The sequence below is a fragment of the Lampetra fluviatilis genome, chromosome 27 (assembly GCF_964198595.1).
Source record: "Lampetra fluviatilis chromosome 27, kcLamFluv1.1, whole genome shotgun sequence".
Classification (NCBI taxonomy): domain Eukaryota; kingdom Metazoa; phylum Chordata; class Hyperoartia; order Petromyzontiformes; family Petromyzontidae; genus Lampetra; species Lampetra fluviatilis.
In genome coordinates, this window is record NC_136301.1 from 4,473,447 (window position 1) to 4,498,967 (window position 25,521).

The window sequence follows — 25,521 nt, forward strand, 5'->3', positions numbered from 1 at the left end:
AAAAGGGTAAAACACCAATTATCATATTTTTTCTTCTGGAAAATGAGGTTCCAATGGTGAGTCAAGCTTCTTCAATATAGTACTGGGGGTTGATTTATATACGATGTCACAGTAATCAAGTAGAGGCAGTATGGTAGCTTTGATCAGTTTTAAGCAGAACATAGGGGGAAGCAGTGCTTGTGTCGATACAGAAAGCCAATTTAAAATGTTGTCTTTTTACCAATATAATAAATGTGATCTTGAAAATTCAGTTTTGAATCAAAGATGACCCCAAGATACGTATAGATCTTGACTTGCTCTATTTGATGATTATTTAAGGAATATAATTGGGGAAAAATCACTTCATGCTTTAGTCCTGGTGAGAAGCATAGCACCTTGGTTTTGGAGGTATTCAGGACTAGTTTGAGAGCAACTAGCTGATGTTGTAGTTTCTTGAAATCACCCTGGAGCTTAGCAATCACGTCATCCGGAGAGCGGCCAGCAGTAATCAGTATCGTGTCATCCGCAAACAGATTTACCCTGGAATGATCCAGGTCAGTGCCCAAGTCATTGACATAAAGAGAGAACAAGAGGGGGCCGAGGATGGAACCCTGTGGGACCCCTTTTGTTATCTTAACACTGTTTGACCTCCAACCATCTATGAATACAGTTTGGGTGCGAGAAGAGAGGTAATTGTTTAACCATTCTACTGCGTGTTTGGAGAAACGGAGGCAACTTGGTTTACTAAGCAGGGTGTTGTGGTTGACTGTATCAAAGGCTTTGGACAAGTCAAGAAAAAGACTGGCGCAGTACTGCTTATTAGCAAGGCTACTGTAAATGTGATTCAGAGAGTCTAATGCAGCAGATGTGGTGCTGTATTTTTTTCGGAACCCAGATTGGTTTCGATGTAATAGATTGTTGTCGGACAGAAAACTGCTAATTTGGTAGTTCAAGAATTTTTCAAAAATTTTCATCAACGAGGACAAAAGTGAGATAGGTCGGTAGTTATTTGGATCATCTTTAGGGCCCCCTTTGTGAAGTGGACGAACATAGGAATGTTGATTTAAAGCTTTCGTGACTGCAGGGATTCATATTCTTGGTTCTTTCGGTAAAGTCACGTAGAAGAGAAATAATAAAATAATAATAAATAATAATAAAAATTTAAAACAATAAAATGTTACTGCTTTATATATATCATTATATTATTTCCCTTCTACGTGACTTTACAGAAATAACCAAGAATATGAACATAGGAATGTTTCCATTCTAGAGGTTACTGATGCTTCTTTGATGGACAGGTTGAACATGTGGGCTGTAGGTTCGTACCATACTTCTCCGCACACACACGTCTGCTCTCTTCCTTCGCCAAACCCACGTGGACCATTGTGGTGATGTATGCTCATGAAAGAGAGAGAGAGAGAGAGGTTAAATATGGACAAATTACCTTTCACCCAGGCGCCTCACCATGACCCGCATGGCACGGAGAGGCCCTCATCCAGCTGCATTGGCCAAAGGGAAGTAGGCGTGCGTGTGTAGTGTTGTAAAGGACGGACTCCTAAACTTCTTTATGGCACACACTGTTTATTATCTTAATACACAGTCCCTATCACACTAAGGGGTATATGGTCCCCTCACCCGTTACCTTCAGAAGGTACAAGCCTCCGGACCTTGCAGGCTATCCCAGCGTCCTCTGGCTGGACCTAGGGGATCTCTCCCCGACCACTGGTTACTCTGAGCCCTAGCCCTGATAAGGGCTGGAGGGCTTGGTCCAGGGTCTTTGGCCGACTTGGGTCTTCGTGTAGCAGAACTCGGCAAGAGCTCTCAGCGCTCTGGCTTTTATACCTGTTCGTGGCCGGGTTGTCCAATCCCCGGCCATCTTGTGGGACCCTCCGATTGGTCTTTCCCAATCTGGCGTTTGGATCCTACCTCACCCCATTTGACCCTGACCGTTTGATTGAGTGGGACCCCCTTGTTTACGATCTGTTCTCTCACAGTTTGCGAACAGCGAGTAGTTAACACCACTACACGTGTATTCATCCAGAGTACGTGCACCTCCAATCCTCTCCCCCACACCTCCGATTTGCACGGCTGGCTAAGTACGGTTCGAAAGAAGTTCAACATGCGTACACACGTACGTAGATACATGGATTCCTTTGTAATAACCGGGGCATTACCTAAAACTGCTCCTTCTTATAAACTCCACTGGGGAAACTGAAAACCCCAAGGTTATAGATGTGAAAACGCACCGGGGGGTATTGTTTTTGTTTTACTAAAAGGGAAGTTGTCACATTCCATGAAAGGTTCAAAATGCGGTCTGCATGACTTCCGTGCACGGCGACCCTGCTACGTTACGCCATCGCCAGCAGTATTACCTGTGCTCGTGTGCAGGCTCCGGGGAGCTCTATCTGCTCTTCAGTTTATTCCACCGAGCGCATCTCTGTGGACCGGTGGTTCTCAAGAGTGTGATCCCCAGGGTGTCCGCGACGGTCCTCCAGTGAGGTCCGCGGAGGCTGCGATGCAAACGCAGCTTGATCCCGACAACGATGACAACGTTTATTAAACCCTTTTGTTTCATTCTAGATTTAAATTCTAGATTTGAAGCTTTCGTGACTGCAAGGATTCATATTCTTAGGTTTTTTCGGTAAAGTCACGTAGGTTAAAAAATAAAAATTAATAAAAGTAAAATAAAAATAAAATAAAAATCACGACGTTTCGGAGGCAACACAAGCTTCCGTCTTCAGGTGGAACCGTCACAGCACGATAGCTGTATCAAGTGAGAGAAATTCCAAGAAAACAGTCCTTGTGTATATACTGGTTGAGGGTGGGAGGAGCCAAGGTAGGCCCTGAATATTATTTTTGTGAGGTTCGGTGCGGCTGAAGTACGCTGTTAGGAGCGAGCCTTTGTTGTGTAAACTAGATTCAGACACTAATCAATGTTTTACCCTCACGACGGGTTTTTCCCCTCCGCATTTTAGAATCGTGCGTTTTAGAGTATTTCTCTGCAAAAAAAAAATGTTCACGTAATGAGTCACTTTCGTTGAGCTATTATTTGTGATAGCCAGGTTGCTTGTGAAAAACAATCAATATTCATAGCTCATTGGGCCTTGTCTGGTAAAATAAAAAAACAGTTTTTCATAGTTTAGAGTTATTTAAGTGTTTAGAAGCCATTACCTAAAACGTCACCTATCCGTACACACCATGGCAGCAGATGCGGGTGATACCTGATGCACAAATGGAAAATTCAAACCTCTGTGGTCATCCAAAACAGAGACCGTAACAACGCAATGACCCATCCACAAATGCAAGGGGGACATCACAAAATAAAAATGGTAAAAGAAAGTTAAAATTAAGTTACGTAAACTACCCTGATGAAACTACCCTACCCCTTACATCTAAATGCCCTCCCCTCCTAAACAAACGGCTGCTTTAATAGAGTTTGGATGTGCATAATATACATAATTTTTTACTTACCGGAATTTACAGAGATAAGCGGTTGCGTTTTCTCACCAGGGGGTGGGCAGCTGGGCGACCCGTGGTAATGTTTGCATCGGCTGGGGAGCCCCGCGGGGCCAAAGGAATGTGTGAACCGCTGCTCTGTGCTGACATTTGCAAGGAGGCATGGTCACTCCGACGTCACCACTGATCTGGCACCGCTGAAATTAAACGAGACTCGAATTTTAGCGAGTCGATTGATGGCCTCAGCCCAGTCACCGATGACCGCACGAAAAAAAAAGAAACCCCACTAACTTTAGTTCTACACTCAAATTGTCCGAATTTCAGTTTTCAAGAATTAAAATATATTAGGTCCTATATCAGAATCAGGACATTTATTTATACTGGAGGATTTCGATGAGCTGTAAAGCAATTTTTTCACGGATGTCCAGTAAGTCGCATGTGTTGGGATAAGATGTCGGTACGCCCACCTCCTCCACGAAGAGTAGGCCAAATACACCTCGAGAGCTCTTTCTTGCGGAGGCCCTTCCTCCGGCAGTGGCATGACAAAGAACATTGCAGGACTGCACCTTCACCTTTTAAACTGAGGAACTAATCGGGGACCACCCCCCATTCTTTGATCGGCAGTTCAGCACCATTGATTCACCGAAAACTCGCGGTGCACGAGTAGGAAACGGTTCCGGGTAGCGCCTGTTCACCCCCGTCAGGCACATCACATCTGCCGCCGCCTCTGCTGCGATGCGAATGACCGTTACGATACGAGGTCCCGCGGCAATCGCTTCGTTCACTTTTGCGCAAACGCGCCGGGGATTTCTCATTGGGAAAAGGGGAGGGGGGGGGAGACAGAAAAACCGTGCGAAGGGAAGGGAGGGGGGGGGCTTACCAGTGCTTGTACAAAGTCTAGGAATGTGGGAGAACGACATTAAACGACATTGGCCGGTAGCCCCCACTCAGAGGGGTGCCCTCCGACAGGGTGTGTGGTTCAAATGCTCTTTTAATAGGTGGGGTAAAGTGTGAGTACCAACACCCCCCCCCCCGCCCCCCCCACTGAAGATAATAAATTATATTGTCGTCCGTCTTGCAGGGAATGAAGCATCATCTTCAGAAAGCAAATCCTCGGTGGGAATTCACGCCCAGACGGGGACACTGGTCGCCAGCCTCTTGTTCAATGTCTTGCTGATTTGCATCGTCTCCAGACTGTGGGTACGTACGACGTGTTATTCCATCATCATCATTATTATTATTTCAATTATTTACCCAGAGACTGCTCAACTGGGCCTCGAGGTCACGGCCACGTGTTTTCTATCGACGCCAATGGCCTGCCCGGTTAAAATGATGCTGCAGGAACTTTTACCTCTGCGAAGCGGACCACGCGGAGTAATGTACGGTTAATACAACCCCAACACAGGACCACAGGGATTGGGGAATTGTTAGTTCTGGCCGTCTTTTGTTGAGGGACTGTGTCCGTTGTCTTGGTGTGGACTGGGACTGTGTTTGCTGTTGTTTTGCTGCCTTGCTCAACCTTGAGTATTGATGTACTTGTGTGAGTTTAGCTTATACACTTTACGATTAGTGATTTGCTTAGCTTTTCTATACTTTGCGCTCCGATCGTTTTTCGTATTGTTTGTTGTTGTAACTGTGTGACCCACCCCTATTGGACATCTGTCAACAAAGAGCTTCACAGCTCATTGGATTTTCTCTCGGTTGAATAAAGATTCAGATTCTGTCTTCTTGGTTCTTGCGGTAAAGTCACGTAGAATGGAAATAATAAATTAATAAAAATTCAACATAATAAAATAATTCTCACCACGTTTCGGCTTGCGTTGTGGCCGAAACGTCGTTAGAATTATTTTATTATGTTTAATTTTTATTATTTTATTATTTCCATTCTACGTGACTTTACCGAAAGAATCAAGAAGATGAATCCCTGCAGTCACGAAAGCTTCAAATCGAAATTTAATTCTGATTCTGCTCCGTGGTTTCTCACGCCTCCGAATCTAAGGAATTTGGTGGGCGTTGCAAAATGTGAAACTTAACCAGAGTCACTCATTACTGGTCTGTGTTGTGCGCAGTACACTCTAAGGACGTCTCGCGCTGCCCTGAGCCAATCCATCAACGCAAGCGAGGGAAGACAGAATGATCAAAGAACCAAATTGATCATCGGAGGAGACCGAACGGTTAATCACCAAACACACGACAAAGGCGAGTTTCTACTCGAACCACCACTGACTGAGCAGTGTTGAACCACTGCCAGCGCTCCACTGAGAAGGAGGGCAAGCAACTCGGTTTCAGCAGTTCATAAAATAAAAGGTGAAGGCTCAGCCCTGCAATTGCTCACTTACGCCACTTACTGGAGGAAAGGGTCCTTTCGCCAGAGGGCCTTTTTTGAATTCCCTCTTTCTGGACGGTAGTTGTTTTTGGCCTTCTCTTCCACACTGGCCAGGCGTCTCTGGAAGAGGTGATGGTGGCGGCGACGGCGGCGGCGGCGGTGGTGGTGGTGGTGGTACCCACGTTGGAGTGCACCGCACGCGATTTGGCCATCGAATGACCGTGGCCAACCCGTTCGTAACGCTGGGTGGATGGCAGAGGTCGCAAACGGGTTTTGATTCCTTACCCGTACCCGTACCCGGCCGCACCAGGGTCGCAAACGGGTACCCATACCCGGCCGGGTACGGGTAGCTGGGTATCGGGTAGGGTACGGGTATCGGGTACCCGGTTGCAACCTCTGGTGGATGGAGGCAGCGAGCGGCATTTAAGCAACGTCCCACACCATTTCAATTGCCGTGCCGGGAAATGGAACCTGCCAACCCCTGGATTGCAAGCGCAGCGGTGCTAACCAATATACCGTGGCAGCATGGATTTGTATCCTGTATCCTGTGCAGGGACTCATCTACTTGCCAATGAGTTAGGTTCCAGAGGTTTGGTTGTAAGTCGATTTGTTCGTAAGTCCAACTTTACTCCCGTCGATTCCAAACAAGTTGTACGGCATGCACATTAAACACGGGGAATGGCTTTACAAGTTATAGAATCTCCTGTTGATGGAGATGCCACCAATTCTTCACGTTCTGCAGATGTAGATGCCACTGGTTCTTCACGTTATGCAGATGTAGATGCCACCACTGCCATCTATTGCGCGGCTGTCGAACTTGCGACTCTCGGTCCGAACAGATGACTGGACATGCGGACAGGGTTTTCGTATATCTGAACGTAAGTCGAATGTTCGTAAGTAGAGCAGTCCACGAAAAATATTTTTAACTGAGAAATGTCACCTGTACGGCGGATCGCATCCATCTAGCAGCCTTCGCCAACTCCGTGTGCTGTGAAATCGAGTGTTTGTTTTTTACAGTACACGAATCTCTCGATTTGTAATAAAATAATGTTTTTTTCAACCCCCCACCTCCTCTCTCCCCCCCCGCCCCCTCTCTCCCCCCCAGCCCCCTCTCTCCCCCTCGCCTCCTCACTCCCCCCCACCTCCTCACTCCCCCCCCTACTGCCGAGGCCTACTATATAACCTCGTGCCACGGCAGATATCTCGCCTACTTCAGCAGTTTATTGCTTGCTGTGGGTTTCCCACCTGATGACGGTTGCTTGTGTTGCGATCGAAACGTCGTGATCTATTATTTTTCTACCTACGTGACTTTGCCGAAGGAACCAAAGAGTATGTATGTCTCATTGTTGATTGTAACTGTCTCCGACTGGATATAATTTTTCAAATGTACATCATTTACTGTGTTATAAATTCATTTTATATAGAGGATTTGCGTATACGTTTTATATATTTCTAGAAAAAAAGTTTTCTACGCATTATGTGATAAAGAAAAAGACTCCGAACTTATTTTCAATTCAAATAAAAAAAGAAAGTGAACATCGCGATTAAACAATCACCCTTTAATGTGAATGCTAACGCCCAATAAATGACTATGTAGTTTATGTTGTTTCCAGTGTTGTGCACAGTACCGTATGTATATATTCCTATCGTTCGCTCGTATTGTATTGCTGCGTAGAGAATGCCCGTACGCACACGCCAAGTGTTGAGCTACATCCCCGAACCAGTGGTGGAAACTCCACATTCCTCTGGCGGGGGCGGGGGATGTGTTTCCCTGTACGACAACCGCCGATGACTTGTCACGAATTCATAATACAGATTTTTTTTTCGGGTTCGATCGCGTAAATATATAAATGTTTCGTTAAACCCGCCACCACCCGCCACAGCCAATTACCTTACCAATTAATTCACTAATTGGCTGTGTCGGGTGGTGGCGGGTTTAATGACACACTTATATATTTATGCGATCTAACACAAAAAAAAACTCTATAATGGATGGTATTGGTCGCGAAAGCCTACTACGTGTTAAATTGTCACAAATTGGTTGGCATTTTATTGGCCCGGAAGGATGACAGTGGCTGCAGTGACCACAGACTGGGATTGGAACTGATTGGGGATCGTGCAAACTGCTGTCTAAGCTATGGGTCCTGACCAATGTAATATCCATCATCATGAGTTCGTTAATCCTCTTTTCATTGTGCTACCACAGTGGTGAGATGTTAACTACCTCACCTGGTATACAGGAGGTCGTGGGTTCGATCCAGACCCTCTGACGCCTGCTGTATATTTGGAGTTTGCGTGTTTTTCTCCCCGTGATCTCGTGGATTTTTCTCCGCGTTCTCCGGTTTTTCCTCTCCATAATTAGAAACACGCGTTTTAGAGTATTTGGCTGCAGTCAACTTCTACACGATGATAAGCGTCTGGTTGAGCTATCATTTGTGGCCAGGTCGCTTCTGAAAAAAAGCTATATAGCTCAGTGGGCCTTATTTGGTACATTTTTTTTTTTTAATAGTCTCAATGATGACTCGTAATATTCACTGACCAAAAATGTGTGAACATGATATGTCCTGATGATTGTTTTTTTACCCTTTTATCTAACATCAAAACTGACACCTTATCATATTTTGCTACTGGCAAAGGAAGTTCCAATGGTGTAAATGATTGAATTTCCAAGAATCTTTTTTTCAGGAGGGTCCTGCGCTCCAGCCAATTCTATTACTTGCAAAACTCATCACTCTGAGCATGACTCTGACGTTGACCTAACGTTGACCTAACGTCGCTAGAATTACGTAGAGCTCTCCACCGGGCGATCTTCGTCGGCATACTTCTTACATCCAAATCAGCTCAGTATTTTTAACTGACATTCTCCATCCATTAAAAAAATCCAAGGAATCTTCTCGACGGACCTCCGATTGTCTGTCGATCATTCCTTGGTCGAGAACTCGGTCTGATTCCAGAGCCAATCTAACTTAAGGCCACGCTGCACAGTCCCCTCTGCCATAATTTGTGAAAGCTTTCAACAACAAGCCGTGCAGTCTGGGGTCGTATGTATGATTTATTTATATTCACCTGTGACGAGGTTGTCGACACATATTTTTTGTATTTTGTTATTAAGCACGTTATTCTTTATCCCGTTTTGCAGTAAGTGTCGACGCGTGTTTTCTTTAAATAAATCAGTTTTTGCTTTTTTTGTTTGCACTTTCCCACCATGCAACGTTCTGTAACCTGCCACAGCCGACAGTCTCGGGCTGCGGTGATCCTTTAGAAAAGAGTTGTTCAGCTCAACGTGGGGCCTTTCCGGCAGAAAGAGTGAAACGGAGTCTCAGTAACAAACTTGAGAACTCGGGTGTTCGGTTATGTCGGTGTCAGCTGCAGCTCGGCGTTGGTTTTATAGAGGTCGAGTTAGAGGCGGGGCGAGGAGACGTTTGACCAAGCTGCCGCCGATGTCAAGAATCTGAAGACCAAACCTTCAGACTAACGAGATGCTGGAAGTGTACGCCCCGTTTCAAGCAAGTCATGGTGGGGGACAACGCGACCGACGCTCCAGGCATGCTCGACTTTAAAGGAAAAGCCAAGTGGAATGCGTGGAAGGCCAAGAAAGGCAAAAGTAAAGACGATGCCATAGCAGCATACATTGCATTTCGATTTAAAGCTTTCGTGACTGCAGGGATTCATCTTCTTGGTTCTTTCGGTAAAGTCACGTAGAAGGGAAATTATAAATTAATAAAAATAAAGTCGCTCATCCATATTTTATTATGTTTTATTTTTATTATTTTATTATTTCCCTTCTACGTGACTTTACCGAAAGAACCAAGAAGATGAGCATACATTGCGTTGGTGGAAGAACTCAAAGCGAAAAACGGATTTTAGTAAAGTCCTGGCGATAGTGTGAGCCCACTCATCCGCCCACACACCTTACTATATGCTGGTGACTTTTGAGGCAATCATGAACTTTAAATATCAATAACATTCGTCGTTCTTTCCATTTCCATGTTAGTTTTTTTTTATTGTGATGTAACATCGAATAAAAATCACTAAAACCTAAAAAAAAGAGAACACGGAGAATACTATTCTACAGTCGCTCATCCAAGTACGTAGCACAATAAATACAAAACAAGACGTCTCCTTTTCATGTCTCTGCACATCAAAATAATCATCATATTAACGTATTTTTTTAAACACATCCCACCGGCCAAACGGCCTTCTGGGAGGGATGTATTTTAGGAGCATTGGTTTAATACGAGAGCACATTCTGGACCCGGGGTTGGGCTTTTGCTTGATTCAATCCTTGTGAACTCTCAGATGGTTATGGGCAAGCACTGGCATTCAACATTCGGGGTTTCATCATCAGCGAGGCTTGAACGCGTACAATAAAAGTATAGGCTCAGTCAATAGACCACTATTGAGCAAGGGCCCACTGCATAACAAAAGCAGATCGAATCTGCTATTCATCTTGCTTAGTGTTTTGTTTAACATTGAGCCGTGTCGTGCCATCCTCACTGCGACAAGCCCCCAGATGCAGCAAGGTGAAAGCTACGGGACGGCTATGCTCGCGCGAGCGTGACGACGCGCGTGTTGTGTACGTAGCCAGCGTCTGACCGGCAGTGCTCAGGCGTGGGAAGAGGGTGGCTTCTGCCAGGCAGAGTGTGTAGAAATATGCACGTGGTCCGCCTCCTCTCTTTTTTTCACAGAGCTTGCGCACGTAACAAAGAATGTCATGTAGATACTCATACTCTTAGTTCTTTCGGTAAAGTCACGTAGATAAATTTTTTTTAATTAAAATTAATAAAAAATAAAATAATAAAATCACGACGTTTCGGAGGCAACACAACTTGTGTTGCCTCTGAAACGTCGTGATTTTATTCCCGCTCACGGCCAACACCGGTAACGATGATCTGAACCGGTCCTGGGCCTCCCCTAGGTCGACTCAGCCTCAAAATGAGTTCCTGGTGCGGTGTGTAAACATTGGTGCTGGCCACCGACCCCATCGTGTGCCGTGTCGGCCTGCATAGGCGCTGCTGCCGCTAGCTAACAGCGCTTGGCCCCAACAGTCTGTTAAAGCGATGTGTCTGAACCTGGCCTTTGTCCCGTCTTGCGTGTGGTATGGCATCATTACACTGTATTTACACACTCCATCTATCCCGGGGTGGCAGATGGCTATTTCACGAAACAGCTATAACCGCATTTTTCAGATTACAATAGACACGTACGCCTCTCCCTCTCTGCAAGTGCATTTTAAAGCAGAAGTTGGTGTGCGAAAATGCAATGCGTTTTCCAGGAGGTGTGTTTTCTCAGTATAATCTGTTTGAGAACACTCTCTCCACGGTGATACATGACCTCCAGCTAGAGGTCAGGAGACAACACCACCGGCTGGCCGCAATGATCTTATACAAGAAGACGGTCTCTAATCCCAATTTCCAAATTGTTTATTTTAAAACGACTCCAAAGTTGGGGGGGGGGGGGGGATGCGGTAAGTTTGGGGGGAGGGGTGCGTCTTACTTTCCGAAGCGTCTTATAATCCGGAGCAAGGCCGTAGCCATGGAGTCAACAACATTGGGGGTGGGGGGGGGGGCAAATCTTTCAGGGTTTCTGGGGGTCCCAACCCAGAAAAAAACACTAAATTTTAAAACTAATTTCCTGCCTAAAATTTAAAAATATCCACTAACACATGGGATGGAGTTTTATTCTATTTTTTACAATAATGTCTTATAGTGTATTGTATTACATTGCTCTGTTTTTACTTTTTACCATTTCTTGTTTCATCGTATGTAATGGTAGAGATTAGGGATTAATAAAGCACAACCATAACCACAATCATATAAACAGAAATCTATGCATTGATTTTTTAAAGACAAGTCCAGATATTGTGGCCAGGGTTCAGCAAATGATTGTTTTTATTTACATAGCATAAGAATTATTTACATAGCATAATCTATTTTTTTATATATCATAATATTGGGGGGGACATTTTGAGCATATTTGAATATTGGGGGGGGGGGGGGTGGGGATGTGTACAATTACGGCCTTGATCCGGAGTAATACAGCACGAGTGTGTATCACCCGCGCGTTCAATGAAACACACACGCACGCGCCGCTAAAATACTCTCCGATCATTGGCAACAACCCAAGCACAGGCTGAAGGGCTTCCCAAGTAGCTAGAGCAGCAGTTATTCTTCTTCGTCACCTGGCTGGAGAGTCGCGAGCCAACTGCAGCGGTGGATCAAGCCTGACGGGTGGACAGTTCTTTGAGTGTCCAGCGAGCCGCGTGTTCGCAGGACGCAGCAGCAGCAGCGCTCCCTGGTGGGACTTGGGGTGTTTTCGGATACGGAGAAGACAAGAAGGCCGAACGCCAGAGGTCGCAAACGGTTTTTGATTATTTTCGATTTAAAACTTTCGTGACTGCCGGGATTCATCTTCTTGGTTCTTTCGGTAAAGTCACGTAGAAGGGAAATAATAAAATAATAAAAATAAAACATTATAAAATAATATAATATCTTTTTATTTTATTATTTTATTATTTCCCTTCTACGTGACTTTACCGAAAGAACCAAGAAGACTTCCCGAGATAGTGAAGGTAATTTTCTAGGCCCAGTCCCCGCAGTGCAGGAAACTGATTGTGAGAAAGTCCCAACCGATGTACATGTCGGCATGCGGCGAACGGTGCATTTTTCTTACGCTCGACTAAATGGTTTTGTCACTTTGTAAAATTCCAAAACGCAAGCCACCCACGGTCATGCAAGATTTATTTTTCCAATTAAGCAGACAGGCTTGGATGAGCATGAATGGACCAAACAAAATCTGTTATCGCGTGTAATTCCTGGCCATGTGAACTTGGTAGACTGAAAATTGTCTAAGAATGCGTGCAGTGCATTATCATTCTTATGAATATAGAATTTGTATTGCATACGGATTTCCTTAATCCTCCTTCGAGAGAGAAGACCGACCATCTATATATCCATCCATCCTTTCTGCCCTGCAGCCAGCCAGCGGGTAAAACGTTTGTCGAATGTGGTAAGGCCTAAAAAATCACGAGGGTTAAGTGCTTGAAAATTTGCACAAAAATATAATTCGTGAATGTCGATCGGAATCAGATGTTTATTTCCCGAATCAACTTACATTTTTTGTAATTTTAATCGAGTCAGTTTAAATGAGGGCAGATATGGCAGAATGGAGATGCCAATAAACTAAACTAGGCGGTTCCAAAAACGTTTGGGCAGTTGCATTAAATGCTTTCGATCCAAACTGAATAAAATTAACCCATGTGTAGTATCAACGATTCAGAGACAGTTTCTTCGAGGAATCTTCTTTATTAAACAACTTCAACAACGACCTACGCTCTCGTTGCTTGACATCCATCACTCCCAGTCTAAGGTTATCATACACACAAAGATAAGGAGAAACAGACACAAAGACACGGAGACAGAGAGACAAGGAAATAGTATTTGTCAGTTTGGGCAGGACACGATGTTAGTCACTAACACCTCCAGTACATCTTGGTGTTAGAGGACACGAGTGGAGAGACTTGTATACTGTCACACCTGTAACTTTGTGTTTATCTTTCTGTCTCTGTATGTCCATCTCCTTGATCACACAGTGACTGAGATAGACACGTGTCCTTAAAGCAGCGCATGATTGCATTCACATGCATGAATTTACTACTTTGTTGCTGTGACATTGAAAGGAATAAAATAGAGTATTTTGAATCCAATGTTAAATAAAATGCCCATTTTAGAAAATTTTTACCACGTAAAATTTGTAATGCAGAGGTCACTGTGTTGAACTCAAGTGAATACAGGAAAGGAATGAGTCCCTTAAATAAATAAATAACACATAGCGCCGCTTGTGACGTCACAGTCGCATTTATAAACCACGTGTCACAACAGGAAATCTCTAACCCCCGCGTCACGGCCGGAAATGATGACGTCACTACACGGGGCTCTCTGAGCACGTGATCACACTCGGACTTTGGCGACACCAGCGGCGAGATGCTGCTGCTGCTGCTCCTGCTGCTGAAGTTGGGCTCCGTGTCTGTTGGGAACGTCTTCCCCCTCTTCGCGGGCAAGGAGGGAGGCAAAGTCGACTACCCCATATCAATGCCACCATGCCCAAACCCCAACGTGGTCGTAATGTCATGGACTCTGGCGTTGCTTGCGAGTGGGTTCATATTGATGGCGATTACAATAATAGGCGTCATGTCGTGCCATCGTCAGTGCTTCGGAATATTTCCCGTGCCTGTCGCTTTCAAAACTATTCGTTTTTACCCATGTCTTTTTTCGGCTATGTCAACGCACAAACAAAACTACGAGCTGCTGCGTCAGGCGAATGAGGTGCAGGAAGAACGAATTGCGAAGATGTTTCAGAAGAACAAGGTGCTGCGCGAACAGATGGAGGCGGCCCTTCAGGAGATGGAGGCGTTGCGTCGGGAGGATGTCCTGCAACAGCGAGCGATCGACTACCACGAGACGCTGCGTCAAGAAAACCAGACACTGCACGAGGAGAACGTGACGCTGTATCAGGAGATCGTGGTGCTGTTTCAGCGGAAGGAGACGCTCCACCAGGAGATGGAGATGCTGCGTCTTGCCGCCACCACAGACGATGCCGCCACGGACACCACTGCCGTGAACTCCACGACCACCCTCACCACGGCCACCACCGCTGCCGCCACCACGGCCGCCACCTCCACTACCACCCTCACCAACAGCATCCTCACGACGACAGCCAAGACATCTGAATTTAGATGGCTCAGACAATTCTTCCTGTAAACTTTTCCATTCGGGCAGTTTAAAAATCGCTTTAGCTTCAAGTTGCTCCAATTAAAAAGTAACGGAAAGAATACACGAAAAAGATCCCGCATCCAGCCTTGAACAGACTGTTGGACAAGTGCTATTAGCAAGGCCCAATCAAGGCCAGAATCGACACACGAAGCGGTTGTTGATCAATGCCATGCCTGAAGATCTTCATCGTCCCAGTGCTGAAGTTTATGCACCGCATTAAGAACTAATTTTAGGCTAAAATAAAAAAAAAATTCCCAACTATTATTGATCGTTAAGTGAGAATCGAACTACGGTGGGCGGGTTCTTAATACTGAGCTAACTGCAGTGCCACCGCTCTTGACACAGACATACACTCACACACATGTTATGAATGAACACGCGTTTCGAAAGTCAATTTGTTTGGACCTCGGAACTCAATATTACATTCTATGTACTGCACATACTGGACGTAAAAATTAAGCATTGTTAAACTCGTAAATAAGAAGTAATTTGTACATTAGCACGTAAAACTATGACAAATGCTGTATGGTATATAAGTTATAAAATAAAGTAAAGTAACTTGAAAAGACAAATATCTGTTTATTTTCACTTTGAGTGCTGATGCTGACTTGCTTGTTAGAAGGGGCATGACTACGTCCTCACAAATGCACACACACACGGGGGCACGCATACACAAATACTTTATTGTATGTAGACATTTATTTTGGCTACAAATTTAAACAAAATTGGGGGGGGTGGAAGTGAATTTTTTTGGGGGGTCGACAATTTTTGGAAACCTATTGGATCAACTTTTATCCCCACATTTTGGGGGGGGGGGGGGGGGTTCACTTTCAACTCTTGAACCGGCCTATGTCAAACTCCCACGACCGCTCTCTCGAATCCACTTGCGCTACCCTGGCGTTCTCTCCCCATACTCTTAGTTCTTTCGGTAAAGTCACGTAGGTAAAAAATGAAAAAAAAAAACAATAAAATCACGACGTTTCGGAGGCAACACAAGCTTCCGTCTTCAGGTGAAGCTTGGGTTGCCTCCGAAACGTCGTGATTTTATTGTTTTTGTTTTTTATTTTTTTTTTATTAATTTTTATTTCATTTTTTACCTTCGTGACTTTACCGAAAGAACTAAGAGTATGAATCCTTGCAGTCACGAAAGCTTCAAATCTAGAAGTTCTCTCCCCACTTTGTCGCACTCCTGTGTCCACTCATGCGCACTCTGACTCTCCTCCAAATCTCATCTAGACCCCCTCTGTAAATCGAATCGCTATTTCGAACCCACCAACGTTGCAATATTTTTCACCTCGGTTCTTGACATCTGCTATCCTATCAGCTACCTGTTTCCTACTGATTAATTCTTTACCAATATATTTTCTACCCCCTTCTCATGCTGTTCAGCGTACCCGTACGGCCTTGTCAACCTTGAACATCCCCGTTGTTATGCTTAACATCACTATCCTTACCCTGGCTTTTATGCTCACCATGCGTCCCCAATACTTGTTCAACCCCTACCCATGGTCTCGCTGCATGACATCCATCATTCACAGACACGGGCGTACACACAAAGATAAGGAGAAACAGACACACATACACGGGACAGAGAGACAGAGAAATAGCATTTTCCTTTAGTCAGTTTGGGCAGGACACGCTGTGTAAGTCACTAACACCTACAGTATATCTCGGTGTTACAGTACATCTAGGTGTAAGAGGACACGAGTGGAGAGACTCGTATACTGTCACACCTGTAACTTTGTGTTTATCTTTCTGTCTCTGTATGTCCATCTCCTTGATCACACAGTGGCTGAGATAGACACGTGTCCTTCAAGCACCGCATGATTGCATTCACATGCATGAATTGCCTATTTTTTCCGTGACATTGAAAGGAATAAAATAGTTTATTTTGAATTCAATGTTAAATAAAATGACCATTTTTGAAAATGATTATCACGTAAAATTTGTAATGCAGAGGTCACTGTGTTGAACTCAAGTGAGTACAGGAAAGGAATGAGTCCCTTAAATAAATAAATAACACATAGCGACGCTTGTGACGTCACAGTCGCATTTATAAACCACGTGTCACAACAGGAAATCTCTAACCCCCGCGTCACGGCCGGAAATGATGACGTCACTACAGGGGCTGTCTGAGCACGTGGTCACACTCGGACTTTGGCGACACCAGCGGCAAGATGCTGCTGAAGTTGTACTCCGTGTCTGTTGGGAACATCTTCCCCCTCTTCGCGGGCAAGTAGGGAGGCGAAGTGGACTACCCCATACCAGTGGCGGCTCCTGCAAAATCTCTCAGGGGGGGCAAATGTCTGGATGATTGATAAGGATAAGGTCCACCCATGCAATGGATAAATTAACAGCTTAAGCATGTAAAGGCAACTTCACTACTTTAATATTAATTAAAAATAAAGTGACTCTTACAATACATCTCCTTGTTTGTTTCTATACTCACTATTATTACACTGCTTACATCACATTACTCGCTTAATACACTGCTTACTTATACTGAAATTTTGCTCTTCTCTCTTTCAAAGTAGCAAAGTGATCAATTACTCTCTCATTGAAAGCAGGCATGTTCCTGACTAGTTCCCTCTCCATGGAAAGCATAGCCATTGCATTCAGACGTTCCTGTCCCATTACATTTCTCAGGAATGTCTTGATTCTCTTTAAGGTTGAGAAACACCTCTCAGCTTCAGCAGTTGTCATGGGAGTGGTTATGTGGATGTTCAACAGAGCAACAGTCTCTGAAAAAGTATCCTGGAGGTTGTACTTCAGCAAAACCTGGTACAGCGCCAGTGCACCACAGCAGCCCTTGAATTCTGGACTCTCATTAATGAGAGACAGTTCAGTCTTCAGCTTCGCCTTATTTAACATAGGGTATGCCCTGACAGTGATGTTCAGAGCCTCAACAGGGAATGTATGGCCATGCTGTTGAAACATCTCTCCTTGTAGCAGCGTGGCACTTACAAGGTGGTCGGTAAATGAGAACCTTTCTTTGGTGTGGACCAAGATTGTGTCGCAGACCTGACAAAATAAATACATTTATTTTAGTTATAAAATGAATTATTTATTATAATATAAATATGGAGATACAAGGTTTCCATCCCGACAGCAACAATGTATCAGGCAGAATCCATATTTTATATCTCCATATTTTTTCAAAAATTAATGCTTTTGGTCACCCTTTACATCTGTCAATGTGTTTTACAAATATTTAACCAATGAAAAGCATTAAAAGAGCTTGGAAATTATTTTGGGGAAAAAACAGGTTTTCTTTCGTTTCCTGAAAAGTCACAGTTTTGGACATACAAGGCTTCCGTCTGACAGCGATGATTTGTGTGTGTGTTACTACGTTAATTAACATTTTACCAAAATTCAAGCTCAAATGGAGTTTGACAAGGGTTTTTAACCAGTAAATGTACAGTATTTTCAATCCACTCAGTTTTTTTTATTAAAGATTCCACTAGGTGGCGACAAATAATATTGTTGACTGAAACGTGCTTACGTATGATGACGTAAGCACGTTATTGCGAGCCCTCCCGGAAGCCATAGAGAATGCATTGCAGCGCCTGAAGTTCGAAAAAAAAACATCTTTGAATGTAAGTCTATGGGAACACTCTGGGCGATTCTCAGCCAGAGTGAAATCGCCCAAAAAGAGGCGGTACTCCACAGAACGTGATATGACGCTGATTGGACTATATCCAGAGGCACAGTGACGGCTAGCGTAACTCTGTGGTTGAATGAGGTTGTGAATGTGATTGAAAAAGTCCCTTTCACACTTTGGTGGTGCGTCGCCCAATCGCCCTAATGAAGAAACCGCCCCTGCCCCATACCAATGCCACCATGCCCGATCCCCGATATGGTCGTAATGTCATGGACTCTGGCGTTGCTTGCGAGTGGGTTCATATTGATGGCGATTACAATAATAGGCGTCATGTCGTGCCATCGTCAGTGCTTCGGTGTATTTCCTGTGCCTGTCCCTTTCCAAACTATTAGTTTTTATCCTCGTCTATATTCGGCTATTTCAACGCACAAACAACTACGAGCTGCTGCGTCAGAGACTGTGCGGTTTTGGTCTTCTATGTTGCGTTTGAAATAAACTAGGATAAGTTTACCGATAGCTGATGACTGCTGGTCACACTACAGCCACAGGTACGAACCCCGCACCTCAGATCTAGCACGGGTTGGCTACGTACAGTGCGAAAGAAGTTCAACATACACATGTATTGTCATTCCAGTGCCCGCTGTATATAGCAACGTGAATCTTGTGTTGAATTGGCACTTGGGATTCATCATCAGCCATGATTAATGCACTGCTGGAGAAAAACGTGCCCAGGTCACTTCTCACTCACGACCCTACAATGCCATAATCCCCCGAGCACTCGCGCACGGACTCATTTCACCGCTCCATCTCTTCGGTGGGCATCCTTCTCAATCGCGTTCTACCGCTTGACGAGCACTCCGTTCTTATCCTTGCCCTTCATCGACCCACCTTCATTACAATGGAGCTTCGAAGCGAGACGTCCACTGTGTGAGCAGCCGGAGTGTCCCGAGTTGCGGGAAGATCTGAACGTCAGAATATTTGGGCTCCTCGGCCATCGACGGGAAGCAATCCCGGCGCACCGATCAACGCAGATGTCAACCTCGTGAGATGGACAGCGGCGGGGACGACGATGGGACGCGTTCGTTGTCGAGGTGACGAGGCTTGAGTGCCTGTAGACTCAAGCAGCGCCACTCGATTGGGTGAACCACCGCAGCCAGGTGCTCCGCAAAGGGGCGAGCGTTCCCTTCACCAACCCGGCATGGTCAAGTATGGCCAAAACCCCCCGCTGCATAACCAATGCACTGGGGGTTAACCCCGAGGTTAACTCCGAGGTTAACCTGGTGTGATGTGAAACACGCTCATAAAGCAGGCCAACAAGTGAAGATTCATTCTGTGTTTTAATGCGGCGTGAAACAAACCGGAATTTAACTATATTGTGCTGTTATTTTGTGAGACACGAACGGCCCGTTCTAATTATCTGCCCATGCCCTTATTGCGTATGCATGCATTCAAATATCAAAACATTCCTTTACCAGGGATGGGCAGTGCTCACAACTTCAATTTTCCCACTGCGAACCAATCCCAACCGATTGTAGTGTGTGTGTCTGTTTAAAGCTGGGCCCACACTCGAGCGATGAGTTGTGCATCTCCTCGCAAGCGAGATCATCGCCCGCAACCGCTTTGTCCACATCTGAGCGGGTAGTTGCGCAACGAGGAAATAAAGCCACCCTGGTCAGGGATTGCAGCGATCAATACAAATTGCAAATGAAATACGTGGCCACAAATTGCCGAGCAGATAGATTACTTTAAAGTAGAGTCCCTCTACTGTGAGCAACCGGTTGCGCAACTGCTCCCAACCGCTTGCAATGACGTCTACAAAAGAGCGATCCGGTTGCCTGCAACCACGTTGCACAACTTATGGCTTTAAGAATTCGAAACGCACGTATATTTGTATTAGTTTTTTTACGCGAAATGAAAATTCCAACTTCATTTCAATTATTTCTGTACATTTAATAAGCAGTGCTTTTACGATTAATTTTGTGTGCAGTCCGCAGTGGCTAGGTCATTACAATCAAATCTCACTGCACTGGAGAAGACGGTTCTAATCATGGGTGGCTGGCACGGATTTCAAACCCAGAATCTCAGTGGCGTTGGCTATTGCTCTGGCATGGCCATTGAGTCCCCCCAGAGCCACTCAGCCACCTCGTATCACGATAAATAAAGACAAAGCGGGCACGCTACATTTGAACAAATTGCGCACGCGTTAAGACATATGGCTTGAAAGCGCCGGATAATTACCGCATCTCGGCTCCGCATCCGGCAGCACATTTCTTTCTCTATACATATGCAGCGATCACTGAAGCAAATAATCACAGCTTGCTCTACATGTTCAAAGGAAGACCGCGTGACCCGCAAACATAATTGGGAGCCATTTTGACTCGACGAGAACATTAATTTCGATCAACGGCAATGGGGCATTATTTTCCCGATTCACTGCTCAAATCCAGGCTCCCCGGGTTTTTTGTTGTTGTCACCATTGGCGACTTTCAAATTCCTGCTCCCATGTGCCAAGCCCCACTCAATTGGCCAACGTGTTGATCGATGATTCCACTCGGCTCTATCCTGGTTCGCGTTGCTTCCTTTTCACTTTTGCTTTGCATCTCACTTTTAGAGTTTACAGTTCCGCAAACATTTGTCACGAACATTTTACATCGATCTTTAAGCAACACGCTTTCATAACCGATTACAATGGTCCATATTCATATATGGGCCAATATTCGTGTCGCTAACCCTCCACCAAACCGACAATATTGCCACGATTACAAAGATATTAATGTTCAGACCTGGCCAATGTGTCGTCTCTCTCCGGTGGCTTAAGATTTCTCACGACCGAATGCAACATCGGCGTACGATGGCGTTTCGCTCCTCGATTTCTGAGTTCACGGTCTGATGACGCTCCCAATCAGTAGGAGCGAAAAGCCACCTATGAAATAATATCGTTGTCAATGTGAAAATCTTTGTCCGGTGGTGGAGCATTAATGACAAGAATATTGGCAAAAATTACCACGTGGCCGAAAACCCAAGAACAAACGTGGATCACTTCACAACCGAGGTTGAAAGCGTTGTGCATGTATGTTGAACTTCTTTCGCACCGTACGTAGCCAACCATGCTATGTGTGTGGGGGAAGGACAACAATGCATTAGCTGTCTCCGTCTGTCTGTAGAGGGAGGTCAGGATAACGCACGTAAAGATTACACCATATAATGTAATGTTAGCGTAAACTAGCTTTACTATTCGGGGAAACCCGACAAAATTGATCAAAAGGTTGCGCCGTGTGACGTCATCTCGTTGTGTGGCTCGGAAGGTAACAAAGGTAACTCTTTGCCAATGAAATACTTGCGAGGCCAAGCATGCAACGTGAGAAAAAGGATTATGGAAGCCATGTGCGATGATTTTTCTTGCGTTTTTTCTCTATGATTGCGATTCTAAATTCTACTTTCTACCCGTGAGCGATTCACCATGATTGCAATATTAACAAACAGTGCCCCCCCACCCCACCAATAGCCACTTCTGCTTTATCTACACCAGTCCCAGACAGTTTTAGCACTACGAGAGACCGCAGCCACACGGGACCACACACAGACTGCATTTCCACATCCGACAATCGGCGAGGAGTGGCAACGTCGAACGAGGTTTTGACTCAAGGAACCAGCCTGAGCTTAAACGGCACCCTGAGTCCATCGAAGAATGTAAGCCCCCTTAAGGGAGAATCGTAATCTTGGGTCTAACCTGGAGACAGTTGTCATCAGGCGGATCCCCTCCAAGCGAAAATAAAAACAACTAAAGCTAGGCATTGGATCGTGCAAGGCTGTTTAAGATGTTGGTGCTTGTGTAAGCGTCCAATACGCACAAATAAATGTTCCTAATTTCAGAATGGGCCCGTCAAGTATCTTGTCTTTGTTTGTTTTTTGTGTTACCTCCACAAAAATATAAATATTGTTAAACCCGCCACCACCCGACACAGCCAATTAGTAAGGTTTGTCACGTAAACAAAACATGCCAATTCGTTACGAGTACAGAACACCGGTGGCGTTGGAGAGTAAACCCACAACATTTACAATTCTAGTTCTGCTGTTGTACTACTTTTGTACTACTTTTTGTTACGCGATCTAACCCAAAAAACCTCTTATGGACAATATTGGTCACGAAAGCCTACTACATGTTAAACTGTGTATTACCTCTTGACTTAAAGCTTTCGTGACTGCAGGAATTAATATTCTTTGGGTCTTTCGGTAAAGTCACGTAGATAGGTTGAAAGAAAATAACAAAAAACTACGACGTTTCGATCGCAACACAAGCGGTCGTCTTCAGGAAAAGGGGGGTTAGCTTCCAAAGGCAAACTATATATAAGGGCTATCAACAAAGATTCGTTCATGAAGCCATCCATACTCTATATATAGACACAGACACAATTTCAACCGAGAAGATGGGTACAAACCGAGCAATCATTGGAAGGACGTTATCAACCAGTCTAAGTCATAACTGGCTATGATGTTCCCATCCTACCACCTTCCGATGTTAGTTGTGCTTTACGCCCATTTCAAACTTGCACTTTCACAGTCACGTCGCGCGCCGACCCCTCGGTTTGCCTCCCTGAGATTTATCATTAACATGCTAATCTCTCTTTAACATGCTAATTTTCACCAGGCAGCCCTTTGATTGGTGGAAAACGAACCACCGGCGGGCTCGCTGCCGAACACTTACATTATCATTGGCTGCTGACATTTGGGCCACGCCCATTTCAAAACTTTATACATTGTTTGCCTTTGGAAGCTAAACCCCCCTTTTCCTGAAGACGACCGCTTGTGTTGCGATCGAAACGTCGTAGTTTTTTGTTATTTTCTTTGAACCCATCTACGTGACTTTACCGTTACCGTAAGACCCAAAGAATGTGTGTTACCTGTTGGAAGCACCTCACCTCTGTGGTGCATCTGTCAAATCAGTTAAAACTGTGGAATTTCACTGTATTTATACGTTTTTGGCACACCCTTGCAGTCTTGCGCGTGTTATCCTGATCGCCCACGCCCTAATGTCATTCGCACACAACATGTGTTTGGCTCAAGGAGACGTTCAGCTGTTGCGCATGAACAAATCCGACCACATAGGTTGTTAAAAAAAGTCAAGGATCTACACTTCGCCGGACCACAAAACAGCAAAACCCTTGCCCCACCTCCCCCTGCTTTTGTTTTACGCTGCCCTACAATGACCCAACACATTAAACAGGAAGCATTTTGAGTGTAAAATATGTTTTGTAGTGTTAAAATATAACTTGTACGGTAAATGTATATAATGATTTTGTTTTAAATGTAGCATACAAGACTGTACGCGTAGTATCCGTGTGCAGTGCTGTACAAAACAGGAAGAAAAATCGATAGTGGCTGAACCTTGCTGCCTCCTCTTGACTGGAAGCTGGGAACACCGCGTGGCCTGGCACCCGCGATGGGCCACTTGGCAGACAAGATGGAGACAAGATGGCGCCGGGTGTGTTCTTCTGCGGCAGCGTCACCGCGAGCAGCGCAGTTACGACGAGCCACAGGGGCGCGATCATCGGCGAACTCTGTACCTCAACAAGTCTGGCGCACAGTTACAAAACCACGATAGCTAAACCGGCGAGACGGAAGGGTTTGCTGTACTCGATGTCGCCAATCGACCAACTGCAGTATAACGGGCAGTTGGCGTATTGAGTGAAATTTGCTTTCCTCGACTGGGATTCAAACTCATTTCATTTGCTTTAAAAGATCGGCGTGCTCACCACTGTACCGGGATGAAACTTGTAACAGGGAAGGTTTGTGGATGTGGAACGTTGGGTTCGGAGTGGTCTTTAAGGTGTCAGAGTTTGGAGCCCTGGTAGAGTCATGGTGACTGAAATGTTTTCTCTTGGAATGATGATGGGTTTGTAGCTAATTGTACTTCGGCATCGTGAGCATTCGCTTCCCCAGGTCGTTGCTGAAATTCTGGTCCTGAGCGAAAACACAAACATGATCCAACATGAAAACTCACAGCACGTCACGAGGCCGTCACCCGGTACGGCGCGCTGGATTGCAATCCCAGCGTGCCCACTGTTACACGATGGCACCATCCACGGCTACCGGGTAGCTGTGGGCATCATCGGTTTGTAGGTGGGTGGCTGTGGGTATCGGGCGTGCAGCTGTGGGTGTTGTCGTGGTGTGTTTACGAGTCTTGCCGTGACCAGCGGTGGTTGGGCGCCACAGTGGCTAGGAGATGTTAACTAACTCGCCTGGTATACAGGAGGTCGTGGGTTCGATCCCGACCCTGACGCCTGCTGTATATTTGGAGTTTTCGTGTCTCTCTCTCTCATCATTATCACAGTAGCTAGGAGGTGTTACCTACCTCGCCTGGTATACAGGAGGTCGTGGGTTCGATCCCGACCCTGACGCCTGCTGTATGTTTGAGTTTGCGTGTCTCTCTCTCTCCCAGTGGTCGCGTGGATTTGTCGCCGGGACCTCCAGTTTTTCCCCTCCACATTTAGAATTAAAAAGCGTTTCGAGTATTTGGCTGCTTTAAATTTCCAGGTGATAAGCCACTTCGTTGAGCTGTCATATGTGACCAGGTCGCTTCTGATAAAGAGCTAACGGCTCAGTGAGCTTCATCTGGTAAAATAAAAAAAATTGTTTATATAAAGAAAGTTTCTTCACAAGCACGTATCTACACCATTGGAACCTCATTTGCCAGTAAAAAATATGATAATTGGTTTTTTACCCTTCTATCTGGCAACAAAACTTACACCTTTTTTTTGCGCCTTTTGGCGTCATCTGGTCCAACCCATGTGAGACTAGGCTCTAAGGAAAGCTGTCTCGGGTGTGGAGTTTGCGTATTTTTCTCTCCCCGTGCTCGCGTGGATTTTTCTCCGAGGTCCTCCGGTTCTCCCCTCCACATTTAGAATCAACATCGCGCATTTCGAGTTATTTGGCTGCTGCTATAGATTTCCATGTGATAAGCCGCTTCGTTGACCTATCATTTGTGATAGCCAGGTTGCTTCTGAAAAAGAGCTACATAATCTGGTTAAAAATGAAAATTGTTTAGTGTTATTGTGGTGGAGATGGTGCGCGTGAGTCCTGTTGCTTGATAAGGATGGGAGGGCGGGAGGGGAGGGGGGATCGTTGTGTCCACTCACCCAGCTGTGAGGTCTGTACTGGTCCAGGCGGCTGTAGAGCTGAGCTCCCTCCTCAGGGCAGACTACCATCATGTAATCGCGTGACATGGCAAACAGCTGATCCCCATTGATGCCAGTCAGGTGGGCCTGAGTCCTGTATACCCACAACAAATACGAAGATCCCCCGTATAGTTTTAGCACACTGTTGGGGCAAGTGCTGTCCTTCCTCACACCTCCGATGAGCACAGTTGGCTGCGTACGGTGCGAAAGAAG

The 25,521-nt window shown here is 45.3% G+C and overlaps 1 protein-coding gene and 1 pseudogene across 1 annotated transcript in view; one reads left to right on the forward strand and one right to left on the reverse strand.

Moving 5' to 3' along the window:
- Positions 1–9,187: 9,187 nt before the first annotated feature.
- Positions 9,188–10,464, forward strand: LOC144942430 (acyl-CoA-binding protein homolog 1 pseudogene; annotated as a pseudogene).
- A 13,507-nt stretch (positions 10,465–23,971) lies between these two features.
- LOC144942527 (epidermal growth factor receptor kinase substrate 8-like) overlaps positions 23,972–25,521 on the reverse strand; it is a 34,225-nt gene continuing 32,675 nt past the window's right edge. The window contains exons 20-21 of the mRNA XM_078869390.1: positions 25,270–25,402; positions 23,972–24,094 (exon numbers count right to left, since the gene is read on the reverse strand). Of these exons, the coding sequence (XP_078725516.1) occupies positions 24,035–24,094; positions 25,270–25,402 (193 nt within the window). The 3' untranslated portion in view covers positions 23,972–24,034. The remainder of the gene's footprint in view (positions 24,095–25,269; positions 25,403–25,521) is intronic.